General features: G+C 38.8%; 3 protein-coding genes across 11 annotated transcripts; 1 reads left to right on the top strand and 2 right to left on the bottom strand.

The window, feature by feature from the left end:
• Positions 1–2,289: 2,289 nt before the first annotated feature.
• Positions 2,290–13,221, bottom strand: si:dkey-23n7.10 (SPRY domain-containing SOCS box protein 3). Of its 2 annotated transcripts, none has more exons than XM_048262780.1 (5): positions 13,058–13,221; positions 4,192–4,410; positions 3,704–3,835; positions 3,241–3,431; positions 2,290–3,079 (listed from the first exon to the last, which is right to left on the bottom strand). In XM_048262780.1, the coding sequence occupies exons 2-5, from the start codon at positions 4,355–4,357 to the stop codon at positions 2,846–2,848; spliced, it is 723 nt and encodes a 240-aa protein (XP_048118737.1). In that variant the 5' UTR covers positions 4,358–4,410; positions 13,058–13,221; the 3' UTR covers positions 2,290–2,845. The 2 variants fall into 2 exon arrangements, with proteins under 2 accessions (XP_048118737.1, XP_048118738.1); XM_048262781.1 differs by having other exon boundaries at positions 4,192–4,367.
• A 145-nt stretch (positions 13,222–13,366) lies between these two features.
• atg13 (ATG13 autophagy related 13 homolog (S. cerevisiae)) lies at positions 13,367–24,235 on the bottom strand. Of its 5 annotated transcripts, none has more exons than XM_048262773.1 (18): positions 24,217–24,235; positions 22,711–22,791; positions 22,455–22,535; positions 22,244–22,363; positions 22,076–22,122; positions 21,781–21,921; positions 20,884–20,924; positions 20,672–20,780; positions 19,933–20,031; positions 19,528–19,621; positions 18,923–19,021; positions 18,227–18,319; positions 17,818–17,957; positions 17,562–17,682; positions 16,793–16,870; positions 15,389–15,502; positions 14,418–14,546; positions 13,367–14,310 (listed from the first exon to the last, which is right to left on the bottom strand). In XM_048262773.1, the coding sequence occupies exons 2-18, from the start codon at positions 22,777–22,779 to the stop codon at positions 14,233–14,235; spliced, it is 1,653 nt and encodes a 550-aa protein (XP_048118730.1). In that variant the 5' UTR covers positions 22,780–22,791; positions 24,217–24,235; the 3' UTR covers positions 13,367–14,232. The 5 variants fall into 5 exon arrangements, with proteins under 5 accessions (XP_048118730.1, XP_048118727.1, XP_048118728.1 ...); XM_048262770.1 differs by lacking the exon at positions 24,217–24,235 and adding an exon at positions 23,335–23,526; XM_048262771.1 differs by lacking the exon at positions 24,217–24,235 and adding an exon at positions 23,389–23,526.
• harbi1 (harbinger transposase derived 1) lies at positions 23,227–25,763 on the top strand. 4 transcript variants are annotated; one of them, XM_048262779.1, is made up of 3 exons: positions 23,227–23,298; positions 24,145–24,849; positions 24,948–25,763. In XM_048262779.1, the coding sequence occupies exons 2-3, from the start codon at positions 24,177–24,179 to the stop codon at positions 25,322–25,324; spliced, it is 1,050 nt and encodes a 349-aa protein (XP_048118736.1). In that variant the 5' UTR covers positions 23,227–23,298; positions 24,145–24,176; the 3' UTR covers positions 25,325–25,763. The 4 variants fall into 4 exon arrangements, with proteins under 4 accessions (XP_048118736.1, XP_048118734.1, XP_048118733.1 ...); XM_048262777.1 differs by lacking the exon at positions 23,227–23,298 and adding an exon at positions 23,746–23,832; XM_048262778.1 differs by lacking the exon at positions 23,227–23,298 and adding an exon at positions 23,774–23,837.
• The last annotated feature ends 1,834 nt before the right edge of the window (positions 25,764–27,597 follow it).

Genomic DNA, 27,597 nt, shown 5'->3' with positions numbered 1-27,597 from the left:
CCTATCCAGCAAACTATTACAAATTCACGACTGTAACAAAACAATGCAACTCTCGCTTGCCCTCGAACTAGTCCATCTTCCTGTTTCCGCTTTGTCGCGCTCGTCTGAAAAAAAATGAGTGGTGCGCTACCTCGCGCTACCTGGGTTAAATCCTGGCGCGCCAGCAAGACCTACGTCATTTTGACGTCACGTTTTCGCGCTACCGGTCGGGTGCGTTGAGTATGTAAAAGCCCTTAGCTAACCTAGCTAATCATTTTTAGTAGTTATGCTAACTATGCTAACTAGCATGCTAACTATGCTAACCATGTGACTTAGGTAACCTAGCTAATCATTTTTAGCAGTTATGCTTACTATGCTAACTAACATGCTAACTATGCCAACCATGGTACTTAGCTAACTTAGCTAATCATTTTTTGCAGTTTTGCTAAAAATGCTAACAATGTTAGCAATGCTAACATGTTAACTATGCTAACTAGCTACAGTGGGTAGGAGTTATAGTTGATGACAAGTAACAGTTACAATGGCTGACCAGTTAAAAAGTTCAGTAGTTTAAAGGGTTAAATTGTTTAACAGTGAAATATTGTAGTGAGGACTTTTATTTTGAAACAGTTTTTGGCAGAGGAACAGTTGAACAGGGTGTGTAGTCTTAATAGAGCCAGTTTGTATGCTTAAAGCCTGAGACTGGCAGTTGAGCCAGGTGGCATGACCACCTGGCATAGGATTCTAATTGATTAACTGCTCTATTGTGATGTCATCACTAATTAATAGTTTAAAAAGTATAAAAGTTACAAAGATGAAAAATACAAAGCCCACATGTCATAAGTAAGACCTACGTAACATAGTTTGAATGAAGTTTCTACGTTAAACGGTTGAAGCTGCATTAACTGCGTTAGAAGAAGAACTAGAAAAGCATTTCCTGAAAGAAATACAGTGCATGAAAATGCAAAAATATGATGTAAAATATCATACAGAGTAAAAACAAATAATGCAGATATAGTTGCAATAGTGTTGCTAGGGTACATATGTTGGTTGTTATGCCAAATTAAGTGGTTGCTATGCTGGTTGCTTAGGTAATCCTGTTGGTTGCTATTGTGGTTGCTAGGTTGAAGTTGTGGTGGTTGCTAGGCTGTTGCTAGGGTATTTGACATAGTTGCTAGGCTGTTGCTAGGATATTTGACATGGTTGCTAGGCTGTTGCTAGGGTATTTGACATGGCTGTTGCTAGGGTTGCTAGGCTGTAACAGTGGAAGTGGTTGCTAGGCTGTTGCTAGGGAATTTGACATGGTTGCTAGGCTGTTGCTAGGGTAGTTATGGTGGTTGTTATGCTGTTGCTAGGGTACTTGTGGTGGTTGCTATGCTGGTTGCTAGGTTAGACTCATTGGTTGCTATGTTGGTTGCTAGGTTGTAACAGTGGAAGTGGTTGCTAGGCTGTTACTAGGGTATTTGACATGGTTGCTAGGCTGTTGCTAGGGTAGTTATGGTGGTTGTTATGCTGTTGCTAGGGTACTTGTGGTGGTTGCTATGCTGGTTGCTAGGTTAAACTCATTGGTTGCTATATTGGTTGCTAGGTTGTAACTGGAAGTGGTTGCTAGGCTGTTGCTAGGGTATTTGACATGGTTACTAGGCCGTTGCAATGGTACTTGAGGTGGTTGCTAGGCTGTTGCTAGGTTAGTTGTGGTGGTTGCTATGCTGGTTGCTAGGTTAAAGTCATTGGTTGCTATATTGGTTGCTTGGTTGTAACTGTGGAAGTGGTTGCTAGGCTGTTGCCTGGGTATTTAACATGGTTGCTAGGCTGTTGCTAGGGTATTTGACATGGTTGCTATGCTGTTGCTATTTGGTTGCTACATTGGTTGCTGTGGTGGTTGCTATATGCTGGTTGCTAGGGTTAAACTCATTGGTTTGCTAGGTGGGTTTGCTAGGCTGTTGCTAGGTCAGTTGTGGTGGTTGCTATGCTGGTTGCTAGGTTAAACTCATTGGTTGCTATGTTGGTTGCTAGGTTGTAACTGTATAAGTTGTTGCTAGGCTGTTGCTAGGGTATTTGACATGGTTGCTAAGGCTGTTGCTAGGGTATTTGACATGATATGTGAAGAACGTCTCAAAAATATGTAACTTTGGAAATGAAGAATGCGTGTGCTGGTGATCCACAAATGCAGAATCACATTTCACAAATCAAATTTTCATTTTTACAAATGGCATTTTATTTACAAATGCACATCTATATTTGTAAAAATCAATATACGAGTTACAAATATAATTTTTTTATTTGTAGATATCAAAACACACATGCAAATCAAGAAATATTTGTGGATCCCCCTCTGCGCATATACAAATATTATTGAGACAAATTTAGCTCCATACTTTGCACCCCCACTTGCAATGGCACAGCATCAGCCTTTAGGCAGAATCAGCTTAATTCTCTATACCCGAGAAGGTGTGGATAAAAAGGTTATGGGTTTTTCTTCAGAGAAGGCTTGCATTTCTCCCCACACTTGAGGACACCATGCTCTTGTGTGTTACTTATATTCAACCCCTAGATTGTAACCTGAATGATTATTTATTGAAATGAAATTCTCTATTGTTGATAAACTCTGTTGTCCATCTTCACTTTATGTTGCAGTTCCTGAGCTGGCCATAACAGTATTAAAAATAATGCTACTACTGACGACAATATACATGTTTATAACCCTTAAAGATAGAGTCACCAATACTGGAGAAAAATTGTTGATATTTGAACTCAATGGCCAAATTACCCTTCAGAAATAATGGCACCAGTTTCTGATTGACTGTAGCAATAGTGTTGTGTGAGTTGTGTGGGTGTAGAGTCATGATGTATTTGAGAGGTTCTCTTACACTTGACCAAACAGCTTCTGATGTTGTCCTGTGTTTGTGGTAATATGAAGCTGTTCACACATAGACAGAGGTAAAGGCAGTGAGTCGAGGTGGGCCTGAGGCCTAATGCTTTTAGATATGACATGGAGGCAGGAATCCTGGAGTGAAGTTAGACGATGGGTGCGCAGCCCCAACCGTAACTCTGTCTCAGGAGCTGTGGAGCTCACTAAAGGGTATAGAGGCCTGGCCACCTGTATGGAGTAAAGTTTAACAAATTAATGTTCACCTGTGTAGTTTATGCGTTAATGTTACTGATAATATGGCCAGGAAATGAGGCATGCAAGCTGCTCAGTAAAGTATGTACACTTGGGCTTGATGTTGGCTGTTTTGCAGAATGGTATTTGACCCCTACCTTATCTAGACCAGTAAAGGCAAGCCCAAGGCTTATTCCATTGCGGTAGAATCTCAGTGCTCCAGATTCAAGGTCCAGCAACACACCAATAACAGTGCTTTTATCATAAAAAGCTTCTGTGTATTTTTTACTCTTGCCATTGTGCCAGAGAGAGCCCTTGTAAGACAGACCCCAGCTCTCCCCATCCATACCTGAGCAGTTACAAAACACACATTGAGTAACACAAATATAGCCCTTTGGGACAAAGACCATATAGCACATCATCTTTTTAAATTATGATACAGATGACTCCTGAAACTTGTTGATAAACTATATATTTAGTAGAAAACACATCTCTTTTTCCCTATGTTTTCATTCAATGACATGGCAATTATTTTCTAGTTGGTAAATGTTTATGGATGAACTGATTGACTGGTTGATCAACAGTGTGCCATGATGACAAGAAGAAACAGAACAGACTCACCTAATAGGTTAAGAAATGGCGTTTTGCCAGAGTGCAGAAGAGCCTGCTTTGTCCCCAACCCCACCATCACAGAAGTCCCATATGGAGGCTCGATGAACTCTATCTCCCAGTAATGTTCTCCATAACAGAAACCTGAAAACCAAAATCCATTCAATTTGTTTAATTAACGTCACAATCTTTATTGCAGATAGTGGCCAGAGGATGCTCTAAACATTTTAATTGTATGCATACAATCTGCAGGATTGCCAAATTTAAAGGATTATCAGATGTTTGAACTGAAAGAACCCTTCCTTTTGACTGAGTGATGCACAATGTATAGGCTATACATACACTTTTTTGATATAGGCCTGTAATAACTTATTTCATCTCAAGCTTTCTTTACAGTTGTATGGATGCAGACATTTAGTTGGGACAACATTGTCCAGTGTATCAACAGAAACACAACTGCATAGCATAATGTTATAGCCTATAGATCTATGTGACCTCACCTTTGGTACCACGGACCCCTGCGGATCCTTCACTCTCCAAGAGCATGTTAGTGTGAAAGTAAACAGCCTGTTGGCACGGTGACAGCTGGACAGCCGTGGACTTGGCCTCCGCATCCCAATGCCAGTACTCCCACGTATGACCCAAGCGTCCTGGATGTGAGGTCATTGTTCTGCGGCTGAGGAGTTTTAAACAAGCCCGTTGTTTCTCTGGTACGGAGCCTAGGAGATGTCATTGCAAGATTTTTTTTTATTACATTGCAGTCTCATTTTACTAGATTGTGCGCTCAATTTAGTAAAGCAGGCACATATTTTACTAAATCGAGCACGCAATTTACTAAATCATTTTACAAAAATTAAGTCAAATGAGCAAATTATTTAGTAAAACCTGTGCACAATTACTTAAGTTGCTAAATTGAGAGCACAATCTAGTAAATTGAGAGCACAAATGAATAAAATGAGCACACAATTTAGTACATGAGCGCACATTTTCTGGATATACACAAAAAATATCTTGCAATGACACGTCCTGGGTTCCGTACTCTGCCACACCTCGGCGTTCAACCTTATTAGAACGCCTTATGACGCTGCAAAAGGCTACTAGGCCACTAGGCCTAATATTGTACAGGTAGGTCTCAAAATATTAGAATATAGAAAAGTAAATTTCCCCCCCTAATTTATTTCAAAAAGTGAATCTTTCATGTTCTAGATTCATTACATATAAACTGAAATATTTCAAGCCGATAGGTCTTAAGGTCGTCTGTATTGTTGAGTCTGGTGTCCCTCATTTTCCTCTTCACAATACCCCATAGATACTCTATGGGGTTCAGGTCAGACAAGTTGTCTGACCAATCAAGCACAGTAATACCATGATTGGGAAACCAGTTACTAGCAGTTTTGGCACTGTGGGCTCTAAAATCTCCTGGTAGAAAGTTGTGGAAACATCAAACTGGACTTCAAGCAATTTGAATTCTGTTCCTCTCCACTCTTCCCCCAGACTTTGGATCTTGATTGGACCCTGATATCCAAATTAAATGCTAAATTTGTTTTTATGTGAAAATTTTCACATAAGTCCTAAATTTGTTTTTATGTACAAGTATAGTATAGTATAGTAGAAGTACAAGTATTTTTCCTTTTTAATGTATTGAAATGTTTATTTAGTCATTAGAGTGTACATCCTTTGGTCGGTCGACTTAGAATACAAAACCTCAATTATGAGTAGATTATTTATCGTTTAATAATTTAGGCTAAAGATCTAGCTGTGTGGTCAATAATTTCATTCCAATTTCGCAATGATCATGGAGGATAGCCTGGTTAACACCAGACCACTTCTCAAATCTCAATTGCTAACAGGTTTGTCTGGATTCACCCAGGCTACATACAGTAGAGGATGAAAGTTTCTCGTGAGCACATGAAAGTTTCGTGCGCACGTAAAACCTTTTCATGTGCGCACACAAAAAGGCTCACGTGAAACTGCATCTGCGCACATGAATGTTTCACATGCACATGAAAGTTTCGCGAGCACATGAAACTAAACTTTAGATTTTTTTTGTCCCCTTAGGGGCTCCGTAAAGTTCAAATTGAACTATTGAAAATAATTACTTCAAGATGCATTATTGCATTTAAGAATTAAATGTGGTTAAAAGTAATGAGTAGCCTTGGAGTGGAGTCAAAAGTACAATATTTATCTTTCAAATGTAGTCGAGTAAGTCACAAGTTTCCAAAAATATTAATACTCAAGTCAAGTAAAGATCAAAAATCATACTTAAAGCGATGGTTCGGAGTAATTTCACCCTAGGGTCCTTTGCACCATGACCCCGAGCCAAACACCCTCCCAGAACCTGTTTTCCCTTGGTCGAACCCTGGTCGAGTAGCCCTGTCAGAAACTAATGAGTTTCTGCAGGCGTAACTTTTATCTCGTAAATTACCCCACTAATAATGCCCTGAATGGTACAAAACTTCTACAGTATGTTCTTTACTCATAAAACGAGGCATTGAAAAGTTTGTAGGTACACCAGTTTATTATGTCATATAATGATTGTCAAAGTTTTTTTTTTTCCTTTTTTTTCTGTCATCTACTTCCTGAATTTTTGGTCAACGATACCCGGGACACCGAAACACCGGGGCACATGAAATTTGGTGGGTATGTAGCCCCACTAGACTTTTACGGAAAAATTTAGTTTGGTCCCCGGGGGCCACTCCTCCTCCGCGCTGGGCCCCCCGAAACCCAAAAAATGCAGTTTTTCCTAAATAACTACCTGAACCGTGGCACCGAGGATGAAGAAATTTTTATGGTATGTTGGTCTCAAGGGCCCACATCAACCTAGCCCATAATCACTCATTTGTGATTTGCACACCCCCCGGTAAAAAATGAAAATGCAATATCATTCTGCTTTAATCACCCCTCTCTTCAGTTAAGATGTTCAGAACTGCACTAAATTTTATGTGTATAATTAACCTGGCATTCTCTGGGGGTATGCCAAGTTTCGTAGAATATCATCCATGGGGGGGTCTAAAAAATGTTAAGTTATGTGTACATTTAGTGACTGTACACTCATTGGCCTGTAGATGGTGGTGCACACATAATACACACACACGCACACACACACACAGGCACAGCACATACTATCGGTACCGGCAATTAGAACGGCCGATACATAATTACAAATTCAGTAGGATTAAAGGAAAACCAAATATTCATCATCATCATCATGGCTGCATTTCCAGTATTGGCGATACGTAGTCGTTTGTCCACCAGATGGCGCATCGTTGCAGTGAGACGTAATTTTGTTGGAACTTGTTCCTACAAGGACTGTAGTTTACCGCAGAGAACGTCTAATAAGGATAGGACGATTTTCACATGAAATGTAATTCCCATTTGTTCTTGAAGCCGAAATAAATCTGAGAATGTTTATCGGACATGCTTGGTTTTTACTGCAGGTACGTTAATCTTATATCAATAGCTATATGACCTAGGTACAATAATGTTACCGTTAGCATTGGTTGAGTGATTGGTTGATGCATTTGATTGCATTTGTAGAAAACTATGCGGTTATACCAAGCAAATTGATAGCAGCACTAATTGTATCTTTCGACTGTCATCTCATTTGCTTATGACCATAACCTAGGCTACTAACAGGAGCTAAGTGAGTTAGCCACAACACGTTCGCTACGTGATGGTTTTTTAATGTAAAATATATAGGCTACCTAAAAGATAACCTGTCTATGATGCATCCTAAACACCGGGCTGGGACATTTCTGCTCAAAGTCTCAAAAAGCATCTGAGTCAACGTTCATTCCCAAACACCCATAGGCTACTTCAATCCTCTATTTTCAAAGGTGATTCAAGTAAGGAAGAGCATGGCCCAAAGTAAAGTAACTAGGACTGAAACTACATTTGTCAAAGTGAATAATTTGTGCCAACTCGCGCCCATGTAGATTTATTAACAATGATCTACATCTCCATTTAAACCAAATGTTTTATTTGAGAGATGTATCCAGGGCAGGGCTGTACCTACACATATTTGTTTTACGTTATACAAAAATCAATAATGATCAGTACAAACACATAGAGGGAGAGCTTTTCCTGGTGGCAAATTTGAGGAAAAGTCCTATTTCACACAATTTGATATCAAATAGGAATTTTGAGTTTTTAATAAAGCATAATTCACATACTTTTTGGCCATTATCATAGGAATTGCAAAAATAAGGCATTAATATACTTTATGTATCAGATATGTTGTAGGACAGGACAGGAATTACCCCAATGACCCTCATGTAGGAAATGAAAATAAGCTAAAATTCAAATATAAATTGAAATAATAGCTAAAATTCAGTATGACGTTTAGAAGCTAAATAGATTCCTTGATAATAAATTGATAAAATAGTAGGTGACTGCTCATTTTTCTGTAGAAAGTACTTGTAAGTACTTGTAAGTTAGTGACAGTACTTGAAAGTACTGTCACTAACTATTAAGAACAGCTGTCAGTCTTTACAGAGGATTTACACTGTATTTTTTTTACTGTAAAGCCGACTGTGCTTGCCTAGTTAAAACATCGCACTGGTGCTCTTTATCATTCAAATTCCAGCCATGCAAAAAATGGAAGAGTGTGCATATTTGAGGGTTGCTGAAGAGTGCTATGGAGATTGCATTATTTGCAAAAAAATTAGACAAGATATCCTTTATAGTGCAACAAAAAGAAACATTCTCCAGTGCATCATTACTGCATATGATGCTGAAAGGGAAGTGGACCTAGAACGAATCCTCAGCTATGAACTGATTAATGTCCCTGTACTGTAGCAATTGCAGATAGCGATGGTTATTTGTGAAGTGGAAATAAGTCTTATTCTCACTCAGGTGCTGTCTAGCAATGTGGAATGTCCAGTAGTGATCACTGCAAAAACGGCTCATTCAACACTGGTAATAGATGCTCAAGAGTTATGTCTTTAGGACGCCCATCTGACTGCAGCACATTTAAGAAGTATGCAGGAAAGTTTGTAAGAAACTTTTGTATTGTTATTTGGTATTTGTTATGTGGTAGCAAATGATGTTGACTATCAAAGAAATAGACCTAATGTAGGAATGCACACAGATATTGCAACAGATACGCTCAGGCCAATCCAAACTTTTCTCATCTGTTCCTCGTTGGTGGAACACTGCCAGTACCTACAAGGGCAGGGTCATCCCTCTCCATTTTCAAAAAACTCCTGAAGACCCAGCACTTTAGAGAACATCTCCTTTCATAGCACCACTTACAACAAGTCTTGCTGATCCTAGCACTTACCACCCATCATGAACTGACACTCAACTGTTTAAAAACAGCACTCACTGATGCACTTATTCTTACTGTACTCTACCGTTTTTAAATTGTCCTAAAATTGTTGAGAGAATTGCTTTAAAACTTAACTGTTACCATGTTGTTAGTCGCTTTGGTTAAAAATGTGTCAGCCAAATGTAATGTAATGTAATGTAATGTAATAATGGTGTAGGCCTATCTGATTAAGACCCAAAGAGTGGTTGAAACATACTTATTAAATAACACAGGGAGCAAAGAAGACTATCTTCACTTTTTTCCCTTTGCAACTGTCAAAGAAATCCCATAAACACAGGAAGGCCTAGGCTATCCTACATCAGATGGCCTAAAGATTAGGCTCTTCTGCATAGCATTAAGTGATTGGCATGCAGTAATTTGAACACTGACCATGATCTAGCCTACTTTGGCTATTTAAAGGTAATTTATTGCCAAAACATCACACAATATAAATGAGCTATAACAAACAATAAAGGACATAATCACACACAAACTACTATTTTACTGACTACAAAAATAATAATTATGTAGGAAGTTTAGAAGTTTAAAACCCAGAATTGACCAAAAGTGCACCAAATTCAACACAAATGACTTAATACACTTGGAGGAGGCCTGCGTCCTTTCTTTTTCCAGATATTTTAGGATTTGGATATCGTTTCAGTATCGAGTATCGAGATATTTATGGCAGGTATTGTATCGAAGTCATAATTTTGGTATCATGACAACACTATGACAGAGCCACTCTGTTTTCTAGATGTCGAGGATCGGAGGCTCTACCACCAACAAGTGATGCTGCTCAATGGCATATTAGAAGAGCACATTATCAAGCTCTAGTATGGAGGCAAGCACACATGCCAAATCCAGTGTTACTAGAAGTAAAATGTTTTTTACTTGTCGGTTGTTGCTGACGGTAGATGCAGTTCTGCATTAGGCTTATTCCCGCTATCTAAGTTCATATGTAGGCCTACAGTAGGATATATTCTGAGTTGAAGGTTATCTGTGTAATTTGTTATTGTGATGAAATGCATTTAGCACCACGAGTGACTCACTATGTTAGCAATAAAAATATGGTTGTGTTTTAATTAGAATTTCCGAGTTTATTACATGTTAACTGTAATCATGTTCCCATTAAATACATTAATAAACTATAGTATGGCTTCTTTAATGCTCAAACATGTATTTAGAGAACACTTTTATTTGGTTTTAGTGATTACTTTTGAAATCAACCCAATTTAGGGAAAAATAAGCAAAAATAATCGCTATTTTATGTTAAAATGCTGATTATGCGGCTTAGAACTCAGAATTGAGCTTGGTAAACAAAATATTCAGAATCAGCACCCTCAAATTAGGTAAGAAGGGTGGTTTACCAACTTTTCCTCAAATTTGCCGTCAGAAGTTCTCTTCTGTGAAGCTGCCGGTCCGATACAGTTTTGCCTATGGCTGCCGTGAGACTGAGATGCTTTTTGTTTGTTCAAAGTGCGTGTTTAGGGTGTGAGAGGGGAGTCGGTGTGCTTTGATTCCAGCTTGGTATTTATAGTCTATGCGATTAAAAAACACGTGTGTGTGAAGTATCCAAACAATGATAACGCTTTCATTATGGCTGATTTAGCCACAGACCTTGAGCTACTGTACAGTGGGTTGGGTTCCATTTAAAAGTGTCCACTTCATTCGCGCTTTCCGCTTGATACTGTAAGCCATTGGTTCCCAAAGGAGATTTTATTTGGGTCGCCAGCATAGCCTAGTTAGTCCATGAGCCACAGGCCCAAAAAGGGGCGTGTCACTACGACTTGGGGGGTAAATTCTCACTATATTTTTCTGAAAGCTACATATCTCTGGAGTATAAAATGGTATGATAGCAAGTTGGATCTTGTAGCTTTGTGGCTGTACAGGCCTTCAAAGTTGACCTCTGATTTGAAAAAAGGAAATTCCGCCTATTGGCTTTTTTTTTGTTAAACCACTCATAAGAGCCCAGAAAATAATCCAAACCCCATTTTTACTGATGCATATGTGGTGTTTGATGTTGGCATACATATTTTGAATCATTATGTGATTTTGCCCTTCATTTTGGTTGATAAAATTCAAGATTTATGTGTAATAATGAGCAAATCTACATTTTCAGAGACACGTGTTGCAGCACTAATTGAAATGTCCACTACCTCATTAATCAATGTATTTATACCTTCCTACCTCCCACCAGAGACTTGAAATACAAGTGATTACATAGGTCTGCATTGCTATGCTATTTACTATTTGTAAATGTACTATTTGGAAACACCCCAAAATTCAGTAAATTAGTATTTTATTGAAACTACCCATAAGAGATATTCCAAGAGATCAAAACATCATAATTACCAATCACATATAACCTTTACATTCAAGGAATACCATATGAAAATTGTTCACATCACCACATGTACCCATCTTAACATAAATATTATAATTTTATAATGTCCAGGGCACATGAAATACATACAGTAATTTCCTGTGTATTAGCCGTATTGTGTATAAGCCACAGGACAGTGTTTTATGCAAGTTAAAAGAAACAAAACCATATACCATATTAACTGCCCCCGTGTATTAACCTCATAGCTGAAGACATTTTGCAAAATCATAAATAAGCTGCAGCTAATAGTTGGGAAATTATGGTAATTGCATCACAGGTGCTAAAATGATCTACATTATACATTTTAGTTGTACTTTTGACTAGTAAGAATGTGGGAATGAGATGAACTGGTTGGTGAAAATTCATACTTTACACATTGTTATTATAATGTACAATTATTATTATTGTTATTATTATTATCATCATAATTAAAATTGTCTTTCATCTGATGTTAAAATAATTTCCATTGAAAAGAAATAATAACTATTTTCCAAGACTTGATCTACAAGTACATACATTTACAAGAGTTTTAAAAATTCTACACAGATCTGATGAGACAGAAACTGAAATTGGATCAATCCATTTTCAGAGGAACATGAGTTCATTTGCATATCTACAGCAGGCAAAGCAACACAAGAGGTTAGGGATGATCTGATTCAGGCTCATACTACAGGCAAAGATCATGACATAGAGGCTGGAGTCAGATACACCTAAGCACAAATTCCATGATACATTGACAAAGCAAAAATTAAATACATTTACAAGCATGAGTCAAAAAAGAAAACACAGGCACGTGGCAAGACCATCATGTTAAAGACTGGACATGAGAGAAGTCTTTTGTCACCCTTTGGACCTTTTAATATATTTTTTTCCGAAGTGTTTACAACTTAGTGTTAACTAATAATTGTTGCAAACTGGTACTACGAACAATTAGTGCATTCCTGGATCTACATCCTTATGCATGCTTCCTGCCAGGAGTTTTACCGGCTTTTCCCAAATCACGGAAGTAACGTCGACGCAGCGGTTTAGTAGCAGATAATAGCATCCATCAGGCAAGTGTTATTTAAATAAACTCCTGGTGTACTTACAAACTTTTCAATGTCTCGTTTTATGAGTAAAGAACATACTGTAGAAGTTTCGTACCATTCAGGGCATTAAAAGTCATTTACGAGATAAAAGTTGGTTCTATTACGCCTGCAGAAACTCATTAGTTTCTGACAGGGCTACTCGACCAAGGGAAAACAGGTTCTGGGAGGGTGTTTGGCTCGGAGTCATGGTGCAAAGGACCCTAGGGTGAAATTACTCAGAACCATCGCTTTAAGTAGGCTACTCGGTAAATGTAGGCTAGTTACTGTCCACCTCTGGTAAAGTCACATTTCATGAAGTCAACAAATGATCGGAAAACGTACAAATAGGGGCTTTTGGTCAGTTTCAAGAAGGAACAAACCAGAGAGAGTTAAAGCGGAGCTAGTAATCAAGGATCTTTGAACAAACTGCTATGGCAAAATATTATTCAGTCACGGGTGTGCACAAAATGAATTAATATAACTAACAATAAGCCAAAAGCTACCAGTTACTAGCTAATAACGTTCTCACATAGGCTATATCAAACCTTCACAATCGTTTTAACGTTGAGTTTATTACATTACAGGCTGAACCTTTTTTTCCCCTTTACCTTATTCGTGGTCAGCCAGGAACTCCCAAATCCTCCTCTTTTTCATGCCTTTGACTCAAAACGAAATGTAAACAGTCCGTCATGTGCTTCCAGTCCAAACTGAATGTAACACAACGTCACTTCATACTACCAGAGCCCGTCTACGGACATTCTTTGATACTACAAAAACGTGAAGCTGCGAACGTTGACACTAGTTTGGTTCCTCCCACATGTGAAGGAGGGTGTGTTATGAACGTAGGGTAAACACATTTCGTAACCGTCATATGACAAGTTGAGAGGAAAAGCTATGGGCCCATGTGACACACGATATGAAATAAAACAATTTATTACACAACATGTACATGCTATATTGACAAGGCAGGAGAGAGCCAGAGGAATTGTCTAGGTGAACATACAGTGGGCCCTATTTAGGAATTCAAATGAATTGTCTAAGATAGAATATAATAATGTGCACTTTAGCATCATGAAACGGTAAATGACGATTTACACTAGTTGAGCTCAATCTGACAGACATTTGTGATTTCCCTCCCTCTTTAATTACATACAAAAAGCACACAACATGGAAACACCTTCAACGTTTTTTCTCTCTGATTACAAAAGCAGGTTAGACGTGAACAATCACAAACTAGCCTATTCAAAGCTCTTAGTAATGTACACTAGTGTTCATTATAGGCATGATGTGAAGTTTTGGACAGTCTTTTAACACAACTGATATTTTTCACTTAAGTTTAAGCATTGCAAATAGTCTACGGGCTGGCGTTGCAATAGTGTTTAGTGCAATGAACATATATTTTTTCATATAATTTTGTCGAGATGTCTCAGAAAGGATGAATAAACACATCCATTTAATATTTTATGCTGTTGGATAGGATAAGATATACTGTAATGGTACTGATTTTAATCAAGAATCTCTGGCCCTAATCAAGAATCGGTGTATTATCCCTCTTCATTTAAACAAATATCCTTGTAAGTTATCAACTCAATGTGCACTCACAGCTCACATTCATTGTTTCAGAAATATCTACATGTCTACAACGATATTGTTCAACTGCAGGTCTTGCATTATATGACCAAAACTGGGACAAGTTTAAAAAAACCCTACTACAGAGTTTACAAATGACTGTAGTTTTTGGCAGATTTGGAAGAGGAGCTGACAGTGACAGTTGATTGTGGCCCTACTGTAAGGTTTCCACAAATGCATCAAATTCATCAATATTCTTTTCATATAAAGCCAGCTTCTCTGGAAGTGAGTCCTGAAAAAAGTGGAAAGAAGATAAAAAAAAAATCAGTTGCAAGCATTAGAGGAATAATTGTACATACACTATTTTCTGAAAGTAGTACTGAAATGTGATAATCTTACAAGATCTTCTGCCATAGATTGTGCACTGACATCTATGGTAAGACTAGCCAGTTGTGGGGGGTTCTGGAACTCCCTGTAGAATGTGCCCAAGTCCATGGGCAGGAGGTCATCCTTGGAGAAAGCTGGCTTCTGGACAGAGATTAAAGGGACAGATCCATCAGATCAGCGAAGCCAAAAGACTTATTAAACTGGATTACTGGGAATATACTTTGAAAGGTAAGACAAATGAGACAATTACAGTATACCATTATTGCAGTTCATGTTTTGATTATTTTAAATATTCAACTGTATTTATTCTCTGCATATCACTGTAGGCCCATGCAATGTAAGCCTATTTTATATTACAGTAAGGCTTTACTTCCCATTGATCAAATTGTAAGTGCTGCAATGTTATACTTGTAACCACTTGCGGATTTGGCATGGCTCATCTGTGTTACATATCCTCTAGGCACTGGCATGGCTCATACATATATCAACAGGAAAGTGTTAACATCTGATATTAGCATACTTTTATGCTAAAAAACCCTGAGTATTTGCTTGGGGGATGGAATTTTAACCAAAGTGTTGCTTTTGTTAAATTGCCCCAATTAAAACCAGCATTTGCATTTCCCATGTTATTACTTGTCAATGAAAATTAATAGGACCACCCTAGTCATAATTTATGATATAAAAGAACAATCCTTCACAAAGGGGCATTCTTGTCTTTCTTGTAGTCTAAATATCTGACTGAATGATATTTCATGCTGAAGATAACTGAAAGCTGCATTTTGAAAGCATGTTTTCTTGATTCCTTGACTACATTTTGAAATTCCTCAGCCCACATCTAAGCTACAAAGAAAATCCACCTCATAACTCTACATCATTAGATTAGATGTCCCCCACATTTCCAACTAACCGTCCACATCAATCTGTTAGTTAAAAACATAGTACCTAGTTGATTTCAGGCCCATATGTAATGAGAGAGCACTTACAAAATCCACCATAACAAAGTCCTCCTGTGCCTGCTCTCCAGTCTCACTGGATCCCTGGGAATGCAGGCTGCCTTGCAGAGGTGAGGATGTGGCTGGAGAGTCTGGTGGGTGGACCTGGGGCGAGAACACATCATACAGTAACTTCATATGAATGTACTTTATTACAACCCCAAAACAGTTGGGACATTGTGTAAAATGCAAATAAAAACAGAATGTAATAAATTACAAATTTGACTATTTCATGGAAAATATATGTTCATTTTAAATTTGATACCGTTTCAAAAACAGTTGGGACGGGGCAACAAAATGCTGGAAAAGTTGTGTAATGATAAAGAACCAAAAGGAGGAATATTTCACAGCTAATTAAGGTAATTGCCAACATGATTGGGTAGGAAAAAGAGCATCCCAGAGAGGCAGGGTCTCTTAGAAGTAGATGTAGGGGTATTCATCACTGTGAAAATGATTCTACCTTGTCTTTTATTACTTTTTTTACTACTTTTGCTTTTTTTTTTGTCAAATTAGGTGCATCATGGAATGACAAACATGATTTAGAATACCCCATACTGTTGAGCAACTGAAATCCTATATCGGGCAGAAATGGGACAACATTTCATTCTCAAAACTCTAGCAACTGGTCTCCTCAGTTCCTAAACATCTACAGAATTTTGTTAAATGAAGAGGTAAGGCCACATAGTGGTAAATATACCCCTATCCCAAGTTTTTTTTAATTCAAAATGAACATATATTTTCCATGAAATAGTCAAATTTGTAATTGTCAATATTTGATATGTTGTCTTTGTCCTTTTTGCAGCTAAATATTGGTTTTAGAGATTTGTAGATTTTCACATTCTGTTTTCAGAATGTGAAATCTGTTTGCATTTGACAAAATCTCCCTTTTTTTCTAATTTGGGGTTGTATATAAAGTAAAATATCAAGAATGACCAGAAAAACAAGAATGACAGGGGCAGGTAGCTGAGACATTAACAGCAAGGGGAGGCTTGGGGGGAGAGGGTGGTTAATGTTCTTCACAAATCAGCTGTCAAAGTAAAACAATGATACACAAGAATTTGTCTTATTCACCCAGTGGCCAGAACGAGGCTACAGGGTACACTTGCCATTACACTTTAGTCCAGCAGATGGTGGTAATGCACTCAATCTATTTGCAAACTGACAAAAAAAAAAGCTCACAGAAAAAGAAGGGTTCGCTGGCCCGGTCAGATGTGTCAGATGCTGCCAGAGTAACCTTCTTCGAGTTTATATTGGTGGTTTGCAAACGGAGTGCATTACCACCATCTGCTGGACTGAAGTGTGATGGCAAGCATACCCTGTAGCCTCGTTCTGGCCACTGGGTGAATAAGGCTGAATCAGGCAACCAGGCTGTTTAAAGAGTGGGGATGGATTTACCATGGGGTCATTCTCCTCTAGGTCATAGGCCCGGGGTGCAAATGCTGCAAATGGTAAATCCAGACTGGCGGTTGTTACCTGGATTGCACAGAAAAATGTTTTGTCAGTGGATTTCAATTTACTAGTCCTCAAGAGGAAAACTGTTGGAACTCTTCTGAATTTATTCTGAAAGTTCTTCTTGGTGTCATTATTCTGAAATTCTTCTAAACATCTGAGTAAAACTGTATGGCATAAAATCTTAAAAGTATTGTAGGTTTCTACCATATTTTCTCCCACAAAACTTATACACAGCATACCTACTTTAAGGGCGCATTCACACTAGACCATTTGGCCCAGACCCGAGTTTGTTTGGACCGATGGTTCGGTGATTTTTGCTAATGTGAACGCAGTCCAGACCAGGGTCCGCTAGAAAACAGTGGTCTGGGGTACTGTTCGTTTGAACTCTGCTGCAGTTTAAATGCTATTTACTCCAACTGCTGTTTTTGCGATGTTGCCAAGCAATATTGGTGAAAAGAAGCTAGTGTTTATGACATAAACAGACCCCCTGGTCCGCAAACCTGTGTATGATGTAATGTGTGAACGGAGACCAGCTGGTTCAGGGCTAGGGGAGAGTAATCGCACTCGGGTACGGTCCAGTTAAACGGACCCAGTGTGAAGGCAACCCAAGTATAAATTAAACTAAATATAACTAGGCACAATTTCCTTTCAAGGTTTCTGAAACATGCAGGTGTGTCATAGATGTCATAGAGTCAGGGATTGTTGTTGGCACCTGTGTAGTGGGCTTGTTGACAAAGGCTCCCACTTTGCGGGTGAATGTTGTCTCCAAGGTGTCTGACGGAGAGGCACTCTTCAGGTCACTGCTCCTGGAGCATGTCTCTGCATCTTCTCCACTGCAAAATATATAGTTTAATAAAGGGTAAAGATGTAAAAATGCATTAAAGCTTTAACAATTCCTTGGTCCCAGTCCTTATGCAGTATTAATTTCACCACTTATTTGAAGAAAGGTGTGGGGAGTTGGCAACCACCTGCTTGAAGGGGTAGCAGGGATATGATGGGCCGTGTCAGAGGAGGGGCAGGAGGGCCTTCGGCCATGTTCTGCCTGGGCACCGTGATAGGGCTGCATGGGCACCTGGGGGACACCACCCTCCTTTCCAGGCACTGCCATCTAGGGTAGAAGGTAGACTGATGCTGTCAGATGCTATCAGATCTGGAGGCAAGTAGGTTACACAGTCCACAAATTGCTGCAATGTTTTGTATCAGATGGACAAACATCTCAGATAAAGTCTACATGTTTACTTTACTGAAGGGAGACAGGGTGAACGGTCTGCAGTGATGGTTACTATGTTGCTGATGTTGTTGGTTGTTGTTGTTGCCAACAAGAGAGCAGCAGATGGAGCACACACAAGCCCTTTGGCTCTGGTCTCGAAAGGTTACCTGGTGAGGATGGGCCGCACTACAGGTGGCAGGATGACAAAGGTCGGCTGCTCCCAGAGTGGGTGGCTGATAGGACAGACGAGAGCTGTAGAGCTGGAAACAACAAGAAATACGAAGAAAGACAAAAACAGACATGTGTAAAAATAAAAAAAACTGTGGCACACAAAATGCACAACCCATGAAAAACATAATGATATGAATTGACGGGTGAGATTTTGTGTTTTTTAAAGCCTATAGTTGTTTCAAACAAGAAATAGTAGAGAGGGGTAGCAAAGGGTAGCAAAGCTTGATACAAAGGGAGCGTATAGTCAGAAGCTATGAAGAGAACAGAAGCTTACCTTAAATGAATGAACATTACAAGTCTCTCTAGTACAATAACAAGCCACAAGTGGTCCATCAGACAGATGTGGCAGACAGTTTAGCTTTTAGGGTTAGGGATGTCTGGAGCAATAGCAGATAACTATTGTGATTAGTTTGTTTTCCCTTACTAGATGAAAAGGGGAAAACAAAACCGCTTGTGAGCAAAATAAAATGCAGCCAGATCATATCTATAGGTGTCATTTAGGAAACTAATGATGTGGTTGCTACTTAGGTTAGGTCAGGTCTTGACAGGAGGCCATAGGGCAGGCAGGTGTCAACAAATGCCCAGAGCTATGTGTTTGAGCTGGGAAGCCTGGGTCCACATGTGGAACTCACTTGGTGTGAAAAGCCCAAGCCCATCACCGGGACCTTCAGAGTGTCCATCAGAACAGGTTTAGGCGTCTTTAAATGGGCCTTACTTACAGTGAGCACACACTATGGTACAAAGAGGCACAGAGACACAGAGAGAAAGAGGAGAGAAAGAAGGGGCTAAAAACAGAAATGAACACACCACTTACAGTAAAGAGAATGAGGAGGGAGAACACCAAATGTGGTGGATTGGTAAAAAGCTAAATCAAGGGTTATATCCCATTGTATAGTTTCAATCCAGGATAGACAAGGGCTGAATACCAAAACACCAAACTTGAGGGACACACCAATAAGAAAAGACAGATCATAAAATGTATAGTGAATGGGTCTGAGGTTATGAGAGCAACACTCCAGGGTTAAGAACCCTGCTCAATGCTACTACACAACAGAATGGATGTTCATAGACTGAAAATAATCAAATTGCTGGAAAAATTTAACATCCGCCCCATTTGGAAGAAAAATGAGGGGAAGTGGATTTTGAAATGGTCATTACAAAATAAATAATAACCAATTACTTGGTCGGGTGGCAGGTGTAACGGAGATGCTCAGAGGCGGGGCTGTGAAGGGCTTACCTGAGAGGGTGGAGAGGTGGAGAAAGATGTGGTGCACACCTCCTGGGAATCCTCCACCCCTGCATAAGCCCCCCCTTCCTCCTCTCCGGGAGCTCTGAGAGCAAAGATATACAGTAAGACACTCAACTCCAGCAGAACCCTTGCATCATATTAGAAACAGATAATGCAATGAAAACTTCCACTGTACTATGACAAAAGCCCTTTGACTGAAAATAGTTGGTGCAAAAAAGAGGAATCAAGCCCAGAGTTAAGGAATGTATGGCAACAAGCACATTTTGTGTCATGTTCCTTGATGTCATCATGTCTGGTATTTGACAGTAACATATTAAAACAGTAGGGGAATTTATCCATCAAGCTGGATGCAAAACACAACAAGAAACAACATAACTGGATAATGACTCTCACCTGTAGTTGCATGGATGCATGTGGCCGACATTTCCAAAGGGACGCTCAACAAAGTGGTCGATGATGATGCCCATGATGGGGGCTGTTCTTTCAAATTGTCTATGATTTAGAGAGTAGAAATTAGTATTTTGAAAAAAAAAAAAAAAAAAATACAAAATAATCCCAAGACAACAATCATTATGTTAACACTTGGGGGTCAGAGACAGTTATTGACTGACCGAAGCCATAGACAACCACAGTTTGCTGCACCGTCAGCTGACAGCATGAAGCAATAGTTAGATCATTCCTAACAGTCAGTGAAATTGATTCATTTAGTTACGTAATACACACATAAATACTGAGCCCGTGCAGTCAGCATTGTAAGTCTGTAATCCAGTAAAGGCCTGTCACGCTGCTAACAATAACTTATGAAGACAACTGTAAATATAGCAATGTAAAACATCCACACTGCCTGACATTAAGGAATATTCTTAATGTTCATTAATGCAATGTCTTAAAATCAGAGGATTCTGATCATATGTCCGCATTTCTATAGTTTACCAAATTTGAAAATGCTCACCAACAATATCATTCCTCATATCTTGCTACTATAGTATGTAGTGCAGACACTGTCATTCTTATTAACTTGACCTACTTTATTGTTATTATTGGCAGTGTGGACAGGCCTTAAATATAAACTTTTTTGATAATAATAATGAATATTTCAAAGTAAAAGTTATTAAACATGGAAGGCACATACGAGTCTCTACACCGTGTAGACATAAAGGCCAGGTTTGTCCTATAGGCACAAGACAGTGTGATCGTGCCTATGGGGGTGCCAACGACTCCAACACGTACAGTTTGAAATCCTGTTTCAAGAAGGATGAAAACGTATTATAGAAACCTATATATGCCTACTGTTAAAAGGGAATAGGTTTAAGGATAATATAGATCTACATAGGAAAATATTACCTTCTCCAAGTCCTGCCATCTGAACCTCTCCAAAATATATTCTGGGAGAAATAGAAAAAATGCAATTTTGTGATAAATACTGCAATCTCTATAATCTCTCAATTTCTAACAGACAGCGTCAACAACACACACTGGTAAATAGGTTCACTGCATGATCAATGTCAATTCCAACATTGATTCCTGTACTTCCTCCTCTCCCCCCACCTAGTTCAGAAGCATTCTTTATATTCTCTGATTTATTTTGAAAAGTTTGGTATTTCTCTTATCCTGTCAAATATTCAATAATAATATTTCTATGTAAATATATTGGGGTCAGTGTAAATGTGTTCAAAAGCCAACAATGGATTTAGCATAAACTTTGGGAAGGTATCAGACTATCAGGCTAAACTGATAAAACTAAAGTATGTTAAAAAGTATTCTAAAGTACTTTAGAATATTCAAATATTCATGTTAGATCTGATACCAAACTAGAAGTAAACTATGCACGGCTTGAACGACACTGCAAACGCGACCAAGCTAGATAATATAAGGGGAGGAATTTTTCCCCACTTGATGGGAGTGCTTTTTTTTTTTTTTTTGCTAAATTACATTGAAAAGATCGGTTGATAGTCATAATCTGTGTTTAAAAGGGGAAAGTGGAGACTACATGTCTACTGTAAAGTAGCAGAAACTGAATGACATTACCTGTCGACTAACCTAACAAATGAAAATTAAATACTTGTGGTCTCCAAGGTGGAGCTATGACAACACTACCAAGGATTTTTGCAGTAGAGGTCATTACTGACAAACAACATTACCTAGTACAGTACATTACTAAGTAACACGTAAAGCACTGGCTGTGTCAGATGTTTGGGTGTTTTTGTAGGCGTCTTGGACAAGTAAAATGCAAGAACATACCTGTATAAAATGACATAGTCATGGCCTTGCTTTCGAGACAATTTATAGGCTGGGGTCACCCTTGTAATAGCCAACAATGACTTTAGGAGTAATGAAAGGCGGTTATAAACCGTGTAAGAGACTTTGATGTCTTTGTCACACCTGTAAAGATAAACATTAACACCAAAATCAAGATCCTGAACAGCATCATCAAGTCATTGTCATGTCATGAGGTAAAATGTATGATAAGCCCTTGATTTTATAAAGTGTCTGGTGTGTGCAGTGTTTTTTGAGAATGCAAACATTGAAATCTCACTTTTCATTCATTTCAAGACACCATGTCTCAAGTTCCATGGAATCCCCCTACAACAGATTTGGTAAAAAACAAACAGGCTAAATGAAGCTTGTTTTGTAAGTATTCAAGACTGCAAGACAATGGTGAAAATTTGCATACACGTGTATAACATAAATCAAGTAAACTTACCTCTGACGTCTTGAGTGAGATTTCCACACACATGGAGCGCCCAATGCTGGGTAGCTGTCCGGCCAAAGCTTTCTTGGCTTCATGCGTCACTTCAGGAATATCTTTGATGGCTAGATTGAACTAAAAGTGATCGAATATTAATATTTGCGCATTTAATAGTTCCATAATCCAGAAACGACGAGGCTCTAAAAGAAACCCAAAGTATTTTTACCCAATCTGAGCCAGTGGGTGAAGATGATGAGCGCGTGCATATTTTCTCTCCTAGGCGAGCTTGAACGATCACCTGCACAGTCTGAGATCATAAAAAGACATTGGTCAGGGACCAGGTTGTTACAATATAAACCATAATTTATTTCTAAAATGTATCATTTTATTTCCAGAGGCATGGTTGTCAGTCAGGTTCCCCCATCAACATTTCCCATATACATCATTAGTAGGCTACCCGTATAATTAACATACAATAATACCTTCAATGCAAAGAATTTAATAAATTTGTCCAGGTCCTTTTTATCCTGTGGGCTCAGATCGTTGTCCATTACGGCATATGGCTGAATGAAGTAATACAATAACGTTAGATGACATACATTGATGTTGGACAGCTAGCAATAGCCAAACATGAACATATCACAAATTAATTCGTAAGGACTAACTTAACTCACATGGACATATGCAACAACTGTAAAGACAACGAAGGTATAACGACTAAAAAGCTACGTGACAATCCTAAACATTTAGAGTGATTAGCACATGTAGAACTACAGCATCTAACGCTAAGTTAGCTTATCGTTTCTGAGTTGAAAGCCATCTAGCACTACTGCACACTCAAGTTTCGAAATATCAAGCTGCCCTCATACAACGACAGGCTTACATAAGAATCTAACGTTACAGGCGAGCGTTTAAAAGTAAACATGAACCACAAATGAGTTAGCTAACAAACGATATTGCTTGATCCAGCTAGCTAACGTTAGTCTACTTGTCATATCCTCTGCTTGCTAGCCACGATGTAACGCTAACAACAATGTAGCTAGCTTGACTGCTGCCAACAACAACAGAAGGTGACGTTAGCATTCTGGCTAGGCCAGACGACTTACAGATCATCACACATTCGATATTCACAACTTATACTGAAGTATCAGGCACATTACACGTTATACAACAATGTCCGATGTGTCCAGCAGATCTGATGAGACGTCTACATAAAACTAATAATTAGGTCACGTCGCCAATACACCAAGCGCTGAAAACAGCTCCATATTTTGTTTGTTTTGATTTCGTACGTAGCTTATATTGTCACTTTAGCAATCCGCACATTCACAATTATTCTTCCATTGTCACGTTGGAGGATTTGAAGAGTTCCTATCTTTTAAATTGAGTTATATTTAATTATGCAAATGGATATATATTGTACTTAATATTTAAATGAAATATTATAGTTTATATACATCGCACAGATATAGGCCAGTATCGAAAGTGCAGATGTCAACTGAAACACTAACTAACACGTCACATACAAACGTGTGCAAGATAGGGCTCTGACGAGACCTTTTATTGTCTAGCCTATGTGCGAGACACACTTTAACCAATGTTAGGTATGGTAAGGGATAATAGGTTACAATACATTATCTCCGTTTTACCCAAATTATTTTACTACGCTTGGCAATTAGCAGGATTAGTATTCGTCATGTAAAAATCCCGCTGCTATGTTGCTACTGTGCCTGGTGCTTGTGACTAGTCTAATTCAAGATGTGAATCATTGTTGAAATATTAGCAGGTTAAAATATTCATTGGTGCTGTCTACCACACCTATATAGACTTGCCATTTTACTCTTTGTTTGTGATATTATCTTCAGTAGCCTAGCCGAAAGTTGGAGTATTCACTGGCATTTTCTTGAATTTTATAGGTGGGTCTACTACCTGAAAAGATCATTCATTAATGATGGCAATACCAATAGCAATACTAGATTGTGACTTACTGCTTCATGGAAGAGGACATAAAACACTGGACAGATTTGACATAGACTCTGTTTCGGACGAATTCCTGTTGACAACATTTGGTTTCCCAAGAGAGTTCATTTACTACTTGGTGGAACTGTTGCGGGACTGCCTGACGCGACGCACACAGAGATCCAGAGCCATCAGTCCGGATGTACAGATTCTGGCTGCTCTCGGATTTTACACATCAGGGTCTTTTCAAAGCAAAATGGGAGACGCTATAGGCATCAGCCAGGCCTCCATGAGTCGCTGTGTTACAAACGTTACTAAAGCGTTGATTGAGAAGTCAGCAGAATTCATTTGTTTTACTAGAGATGATTCCACCAAACAGCAGTCCAAAGAGGAGTTTTACAGGGTAGCTGGAATACCTAATGTCATAGGCGTAGTAGACTGTGGTCATATAGCCATCAAAGCCCCCAATGCTGAAGACTCATCTTATGTTAATAAGAAAGGCTTTCATTCAATTAACTGTCAGATTGTTTGTGATGCAAGGGGACTTTTACTATGCGCTGAGACACATTGGCCTGGGAGTCTGCAGGATGAATCCATATTTAAACAGTCTTCTGTCTTAAAGTATTTTGAAGAGCAAGACAAGGATGAAGGCTGGTTATTAGGTAGGGTATTTCAACTCCTTCCTTACTTTTCTTTCCCAAATGTGTTGGTTGTTGCTTTTGAACTGGTCACTTACCAAAATCATTGTTTTGTATTTTAGGAGACAACTGCTACCCACTGAAGAAATGGTTAATGACACCTGTACAGAACCCAGAGGCTCCTGCTGATTACCGCTACAACCTTGCCCACACATCCACACATGAGATTGTTGATCGCACATTCAGAGCCATACAGACAAGATTTCGTTGTCTAGATGGCTCCAAGGGCTACCTGCAGTACTCACCTGAGAAGTGTGCTAACATAATCTTAGCCTGCTGTGTTCTCCATAATGTCTCACTTCAGTCAGGACTAGATGCTTGGACCTTTGAGAGGACTGAGGCCAAAGACCAATCTGATGAAATGACTGAACACCCAGACACTGTGGACTCTGAGGCACACAGAATACGTCAGGAGCTCATTCTCAATCACTTCAGCTAAACATAGTATTCTTTGCAAAGATCGGGTTCAGGAATAGTCTTGCATTTTATGGCGATAAGGGATAGTTCACCCAGAAATTAAAACTGGGTAACCATCTATTCAGCCCCATGCTAGAGACCTACAGTGTTGCCCTATGGTAGAGAACAGGGTTACCAAGACAGACATGCAGGCATGTGCATTTAACCCTGCAGAAGTCAAGACGCATCAATCTATAATGGCCATGTAGGATTTAAGGAAGTCCACATAGAGGTCAATCGAACTTTTACACTAAATGAGACTTTCTAACATCATTTTATTCAGAATTAAATCACAAAGAATTCACACACAAAAAAAATCAGTTTGTTTACCAAAAATGCATACCGTAGGCCTGTTTAAATGGATGCTCATTCCTGAGATCCCTGTTGCATATGTTTGGTACAGAATAAAGAATTGAAGTGCTCGCACCAGCTTACTTTTTTGAATGAGCAATGTATTTAGTGCAAGAGTGCATTTCCTGTTGTTGGTGTTGGTGGCTACATTGAAAACTTTTCTGCTGTACAGTATTGTACTGCTCACAAAACCTCTGGGGAAAATGCCATGGGTGCAAGTTTTGTGCATCTGACTCACTCTGGCCACAGTGCGCATGCACTGGCAACAAAATACGCTGCCAAACTCGGGGCCCATGTCTCTGCCACTATGGCTATTGGACGACATTGACTGAATTCAGAATCTAAGATTTTAGATAAGGTGCAGGGACTCAAAGACAATATATATATATATATATATCAGGTAATGGCTGATTTTTAATGCAATATCTACAAAAGAGTACAGAGGCCTATTAGCAACCATCCATGCATGTTCGAATGGCACATTCTTTCTAATCTGTTTATCATTTTAAAAGGCTAACTGATCATTAAAAAAGCCATTTGCAATTATGCCCTCATTCGCTATACAACTGTCCCTAGATGAGTTCAGTATCTAGACCATCATAATTATATTATGGCCAGAAACAAACAACGTTCCTATGAAATATGTCAATCCATTCTTGTTCTGAGAAATTATGGATGCTATATGTGAGAAATAGTCAAGAAAGTCTCACACAACGCTGTGTGGTACTCTCTTCACAAAGTAGTCTAAACTGGCTTTAACCAGAATCAGAGAAGGATTGGGTGGAGCCTGTGCAACTGAGCAAGAGAACACATACATGAGACTGTCTAGTTTTAGAGACAAACACCTCTTGGCAAGTGGCTGGCAAGTCCTTTCAAAACACCAAACACATCAAAAGAAGAGGTGACTTTAGGGTGCTGGCCTTCTAGAGTTGTAAAGAAAAAGCCACCTCATACTGACCAATAAAAAGAAAAAATAAGATGGGCAAAAAAATTCAAATAATGGGCAACTTATAATAATAATAAAAAAAATAATAATGCATTTAATTGGTATAGTCTTTTTTGAAGACACTTCACAATTTTACTAGACACATAAGCTATGTAAACAATACAAGGTACATAGACAAAGTCACATAAACAAAAAAACACACAAGATTCATAGACAAAGTGGAAGACAAAACTAGAGAGGTGAGCAATGAGAAGAGGGGGAATCAATTTAGCAGGAAAAGGTGAGTTTGAAGAGGGGAGTTTTGAAGGCCTGTTTGATTGATGTGGTAAAGGTTGCAGAATCATGATTGGTTCAGTTTATATATTTCATAAAAACTAATGAATAGCCTTACAAACTGACAGCCTAAATACTGGAATGTCAAACTCCAAACCAAACAGTATGCAGTTGTAAACCTAAGATGACTATTCTGTTTGAGAAGACAACTTTTGGAGTCAGCCTGTGTTTGTCATTTAAATTGAGCATTGTTCACGTATATACTGCATCAGAGAGAGCACGTGCAGCTCTTGGGGTCATTGGTATTTTATCCCCCTTTGACTGACAGCAGTGTGCAGTAACCTTAGCAGCACAGTTTTAACAGATATAACAAGCATATCGTTGGCTTGTCTTACTGAAAGACTTGTGTTTGGAGTCTTTCAGTAAGACAAGCCAACGATTGTTATGCTCGTTATATATGTTAAAACTTTCTAAATGGTAACAGTGTAGGAACGTAAATGCAATGTGTCTGTTCAATTTAAATTAAATTATCTTCAATTATAATAGTTTTTAATTGAATGCAAGGTTTTGATTCACCGATGTGGTTTTAATTTAGTTGTGTGACATTCATTCCTCATATTAAGACTCGCCGGCATATGAAGCCCACTCACCAAAGTGCCTGATAAATACTGGGGAGATGGGAGGCA

The sequence above is a fragment of the Alosa alosa genome, chromosome 14, assembly GCF_017589495.1.
Source record: "Alosa alosa isolate M-15738 ecotype Scorff River chromosome 14, AALO_Geno_1.1, whole genome shotgun sequence".
NCBI lineage: Eukaryota > Metazoa > Chordata > Actinopteri > Clupeiformes > Clupeidae > Alosa > Alosa alosa.
Note: the sequence above shows the minus strand (reverse complement) of the source record. Positions and strands in the feature narration are given on the sequence as shown.

Excerpts from the sequence above, each read along its gene's own strand:
- atg13 (XM_048262773.1), bottom strand. The coding sequence starts at position 22,779 with ATGGACAACGATCTGAGCCCACAGGATAAAAAGGACCTGGACAAATTT. Across the intron at positions 14,547-15,388 it reads ACTTTGTTATGGTGGATTTT|AAGCCAGCTTTCTCCAAGGA; the intron begins GTAAGTGCTCTC and ends ATCTCTGTCCAG. Across the intron at positions 14,311-14,417 it reads AATCTATGGCAGAAGATCTT|GACTCACTTCCAGAGAAGCT; the intron begins GTAAGATTATCA and ends CACTTTTTTCAG.
- harbi1 (XM_048262779.1), top strand. The coding sequence starts at position 24,177 with ATGATGGCAATACCAATAGCAATACTAGATTGTGACTTACTGCTTCAT. Across the intron at positions 24,850-24,947 it reads GGATGAAGGCTGGTTATTAG|GAGACAACTGCTACCCACTG; the intron begins GTAGGGTATTTC and ends TTTGTATTTTAG.
- si:dkey-23n7.10 (XM_048262780.1), bottom strand. The coding sequence starts at position 4,357 with ATGACCTCACATCCAGGACGCTTGGGTCATACGTGGGAGTACTGGCAT. Across the intron at positions 3,836-4,191 it reads AGGGGTCCGTGGTACCAAAG|GTTTCTGTTATGGAGAACAT; the intron begins GTGAGGTCACAT and ends TTTGGTTTTCAG. Across the intron at positions 3,432-3,703 it reads GCCATTTCTTAACCTATTAG|GTATGGATGGGGAGAGCTGG; the intron begins GTGAGTCTGTTC and ends GTAACTGCTCAG.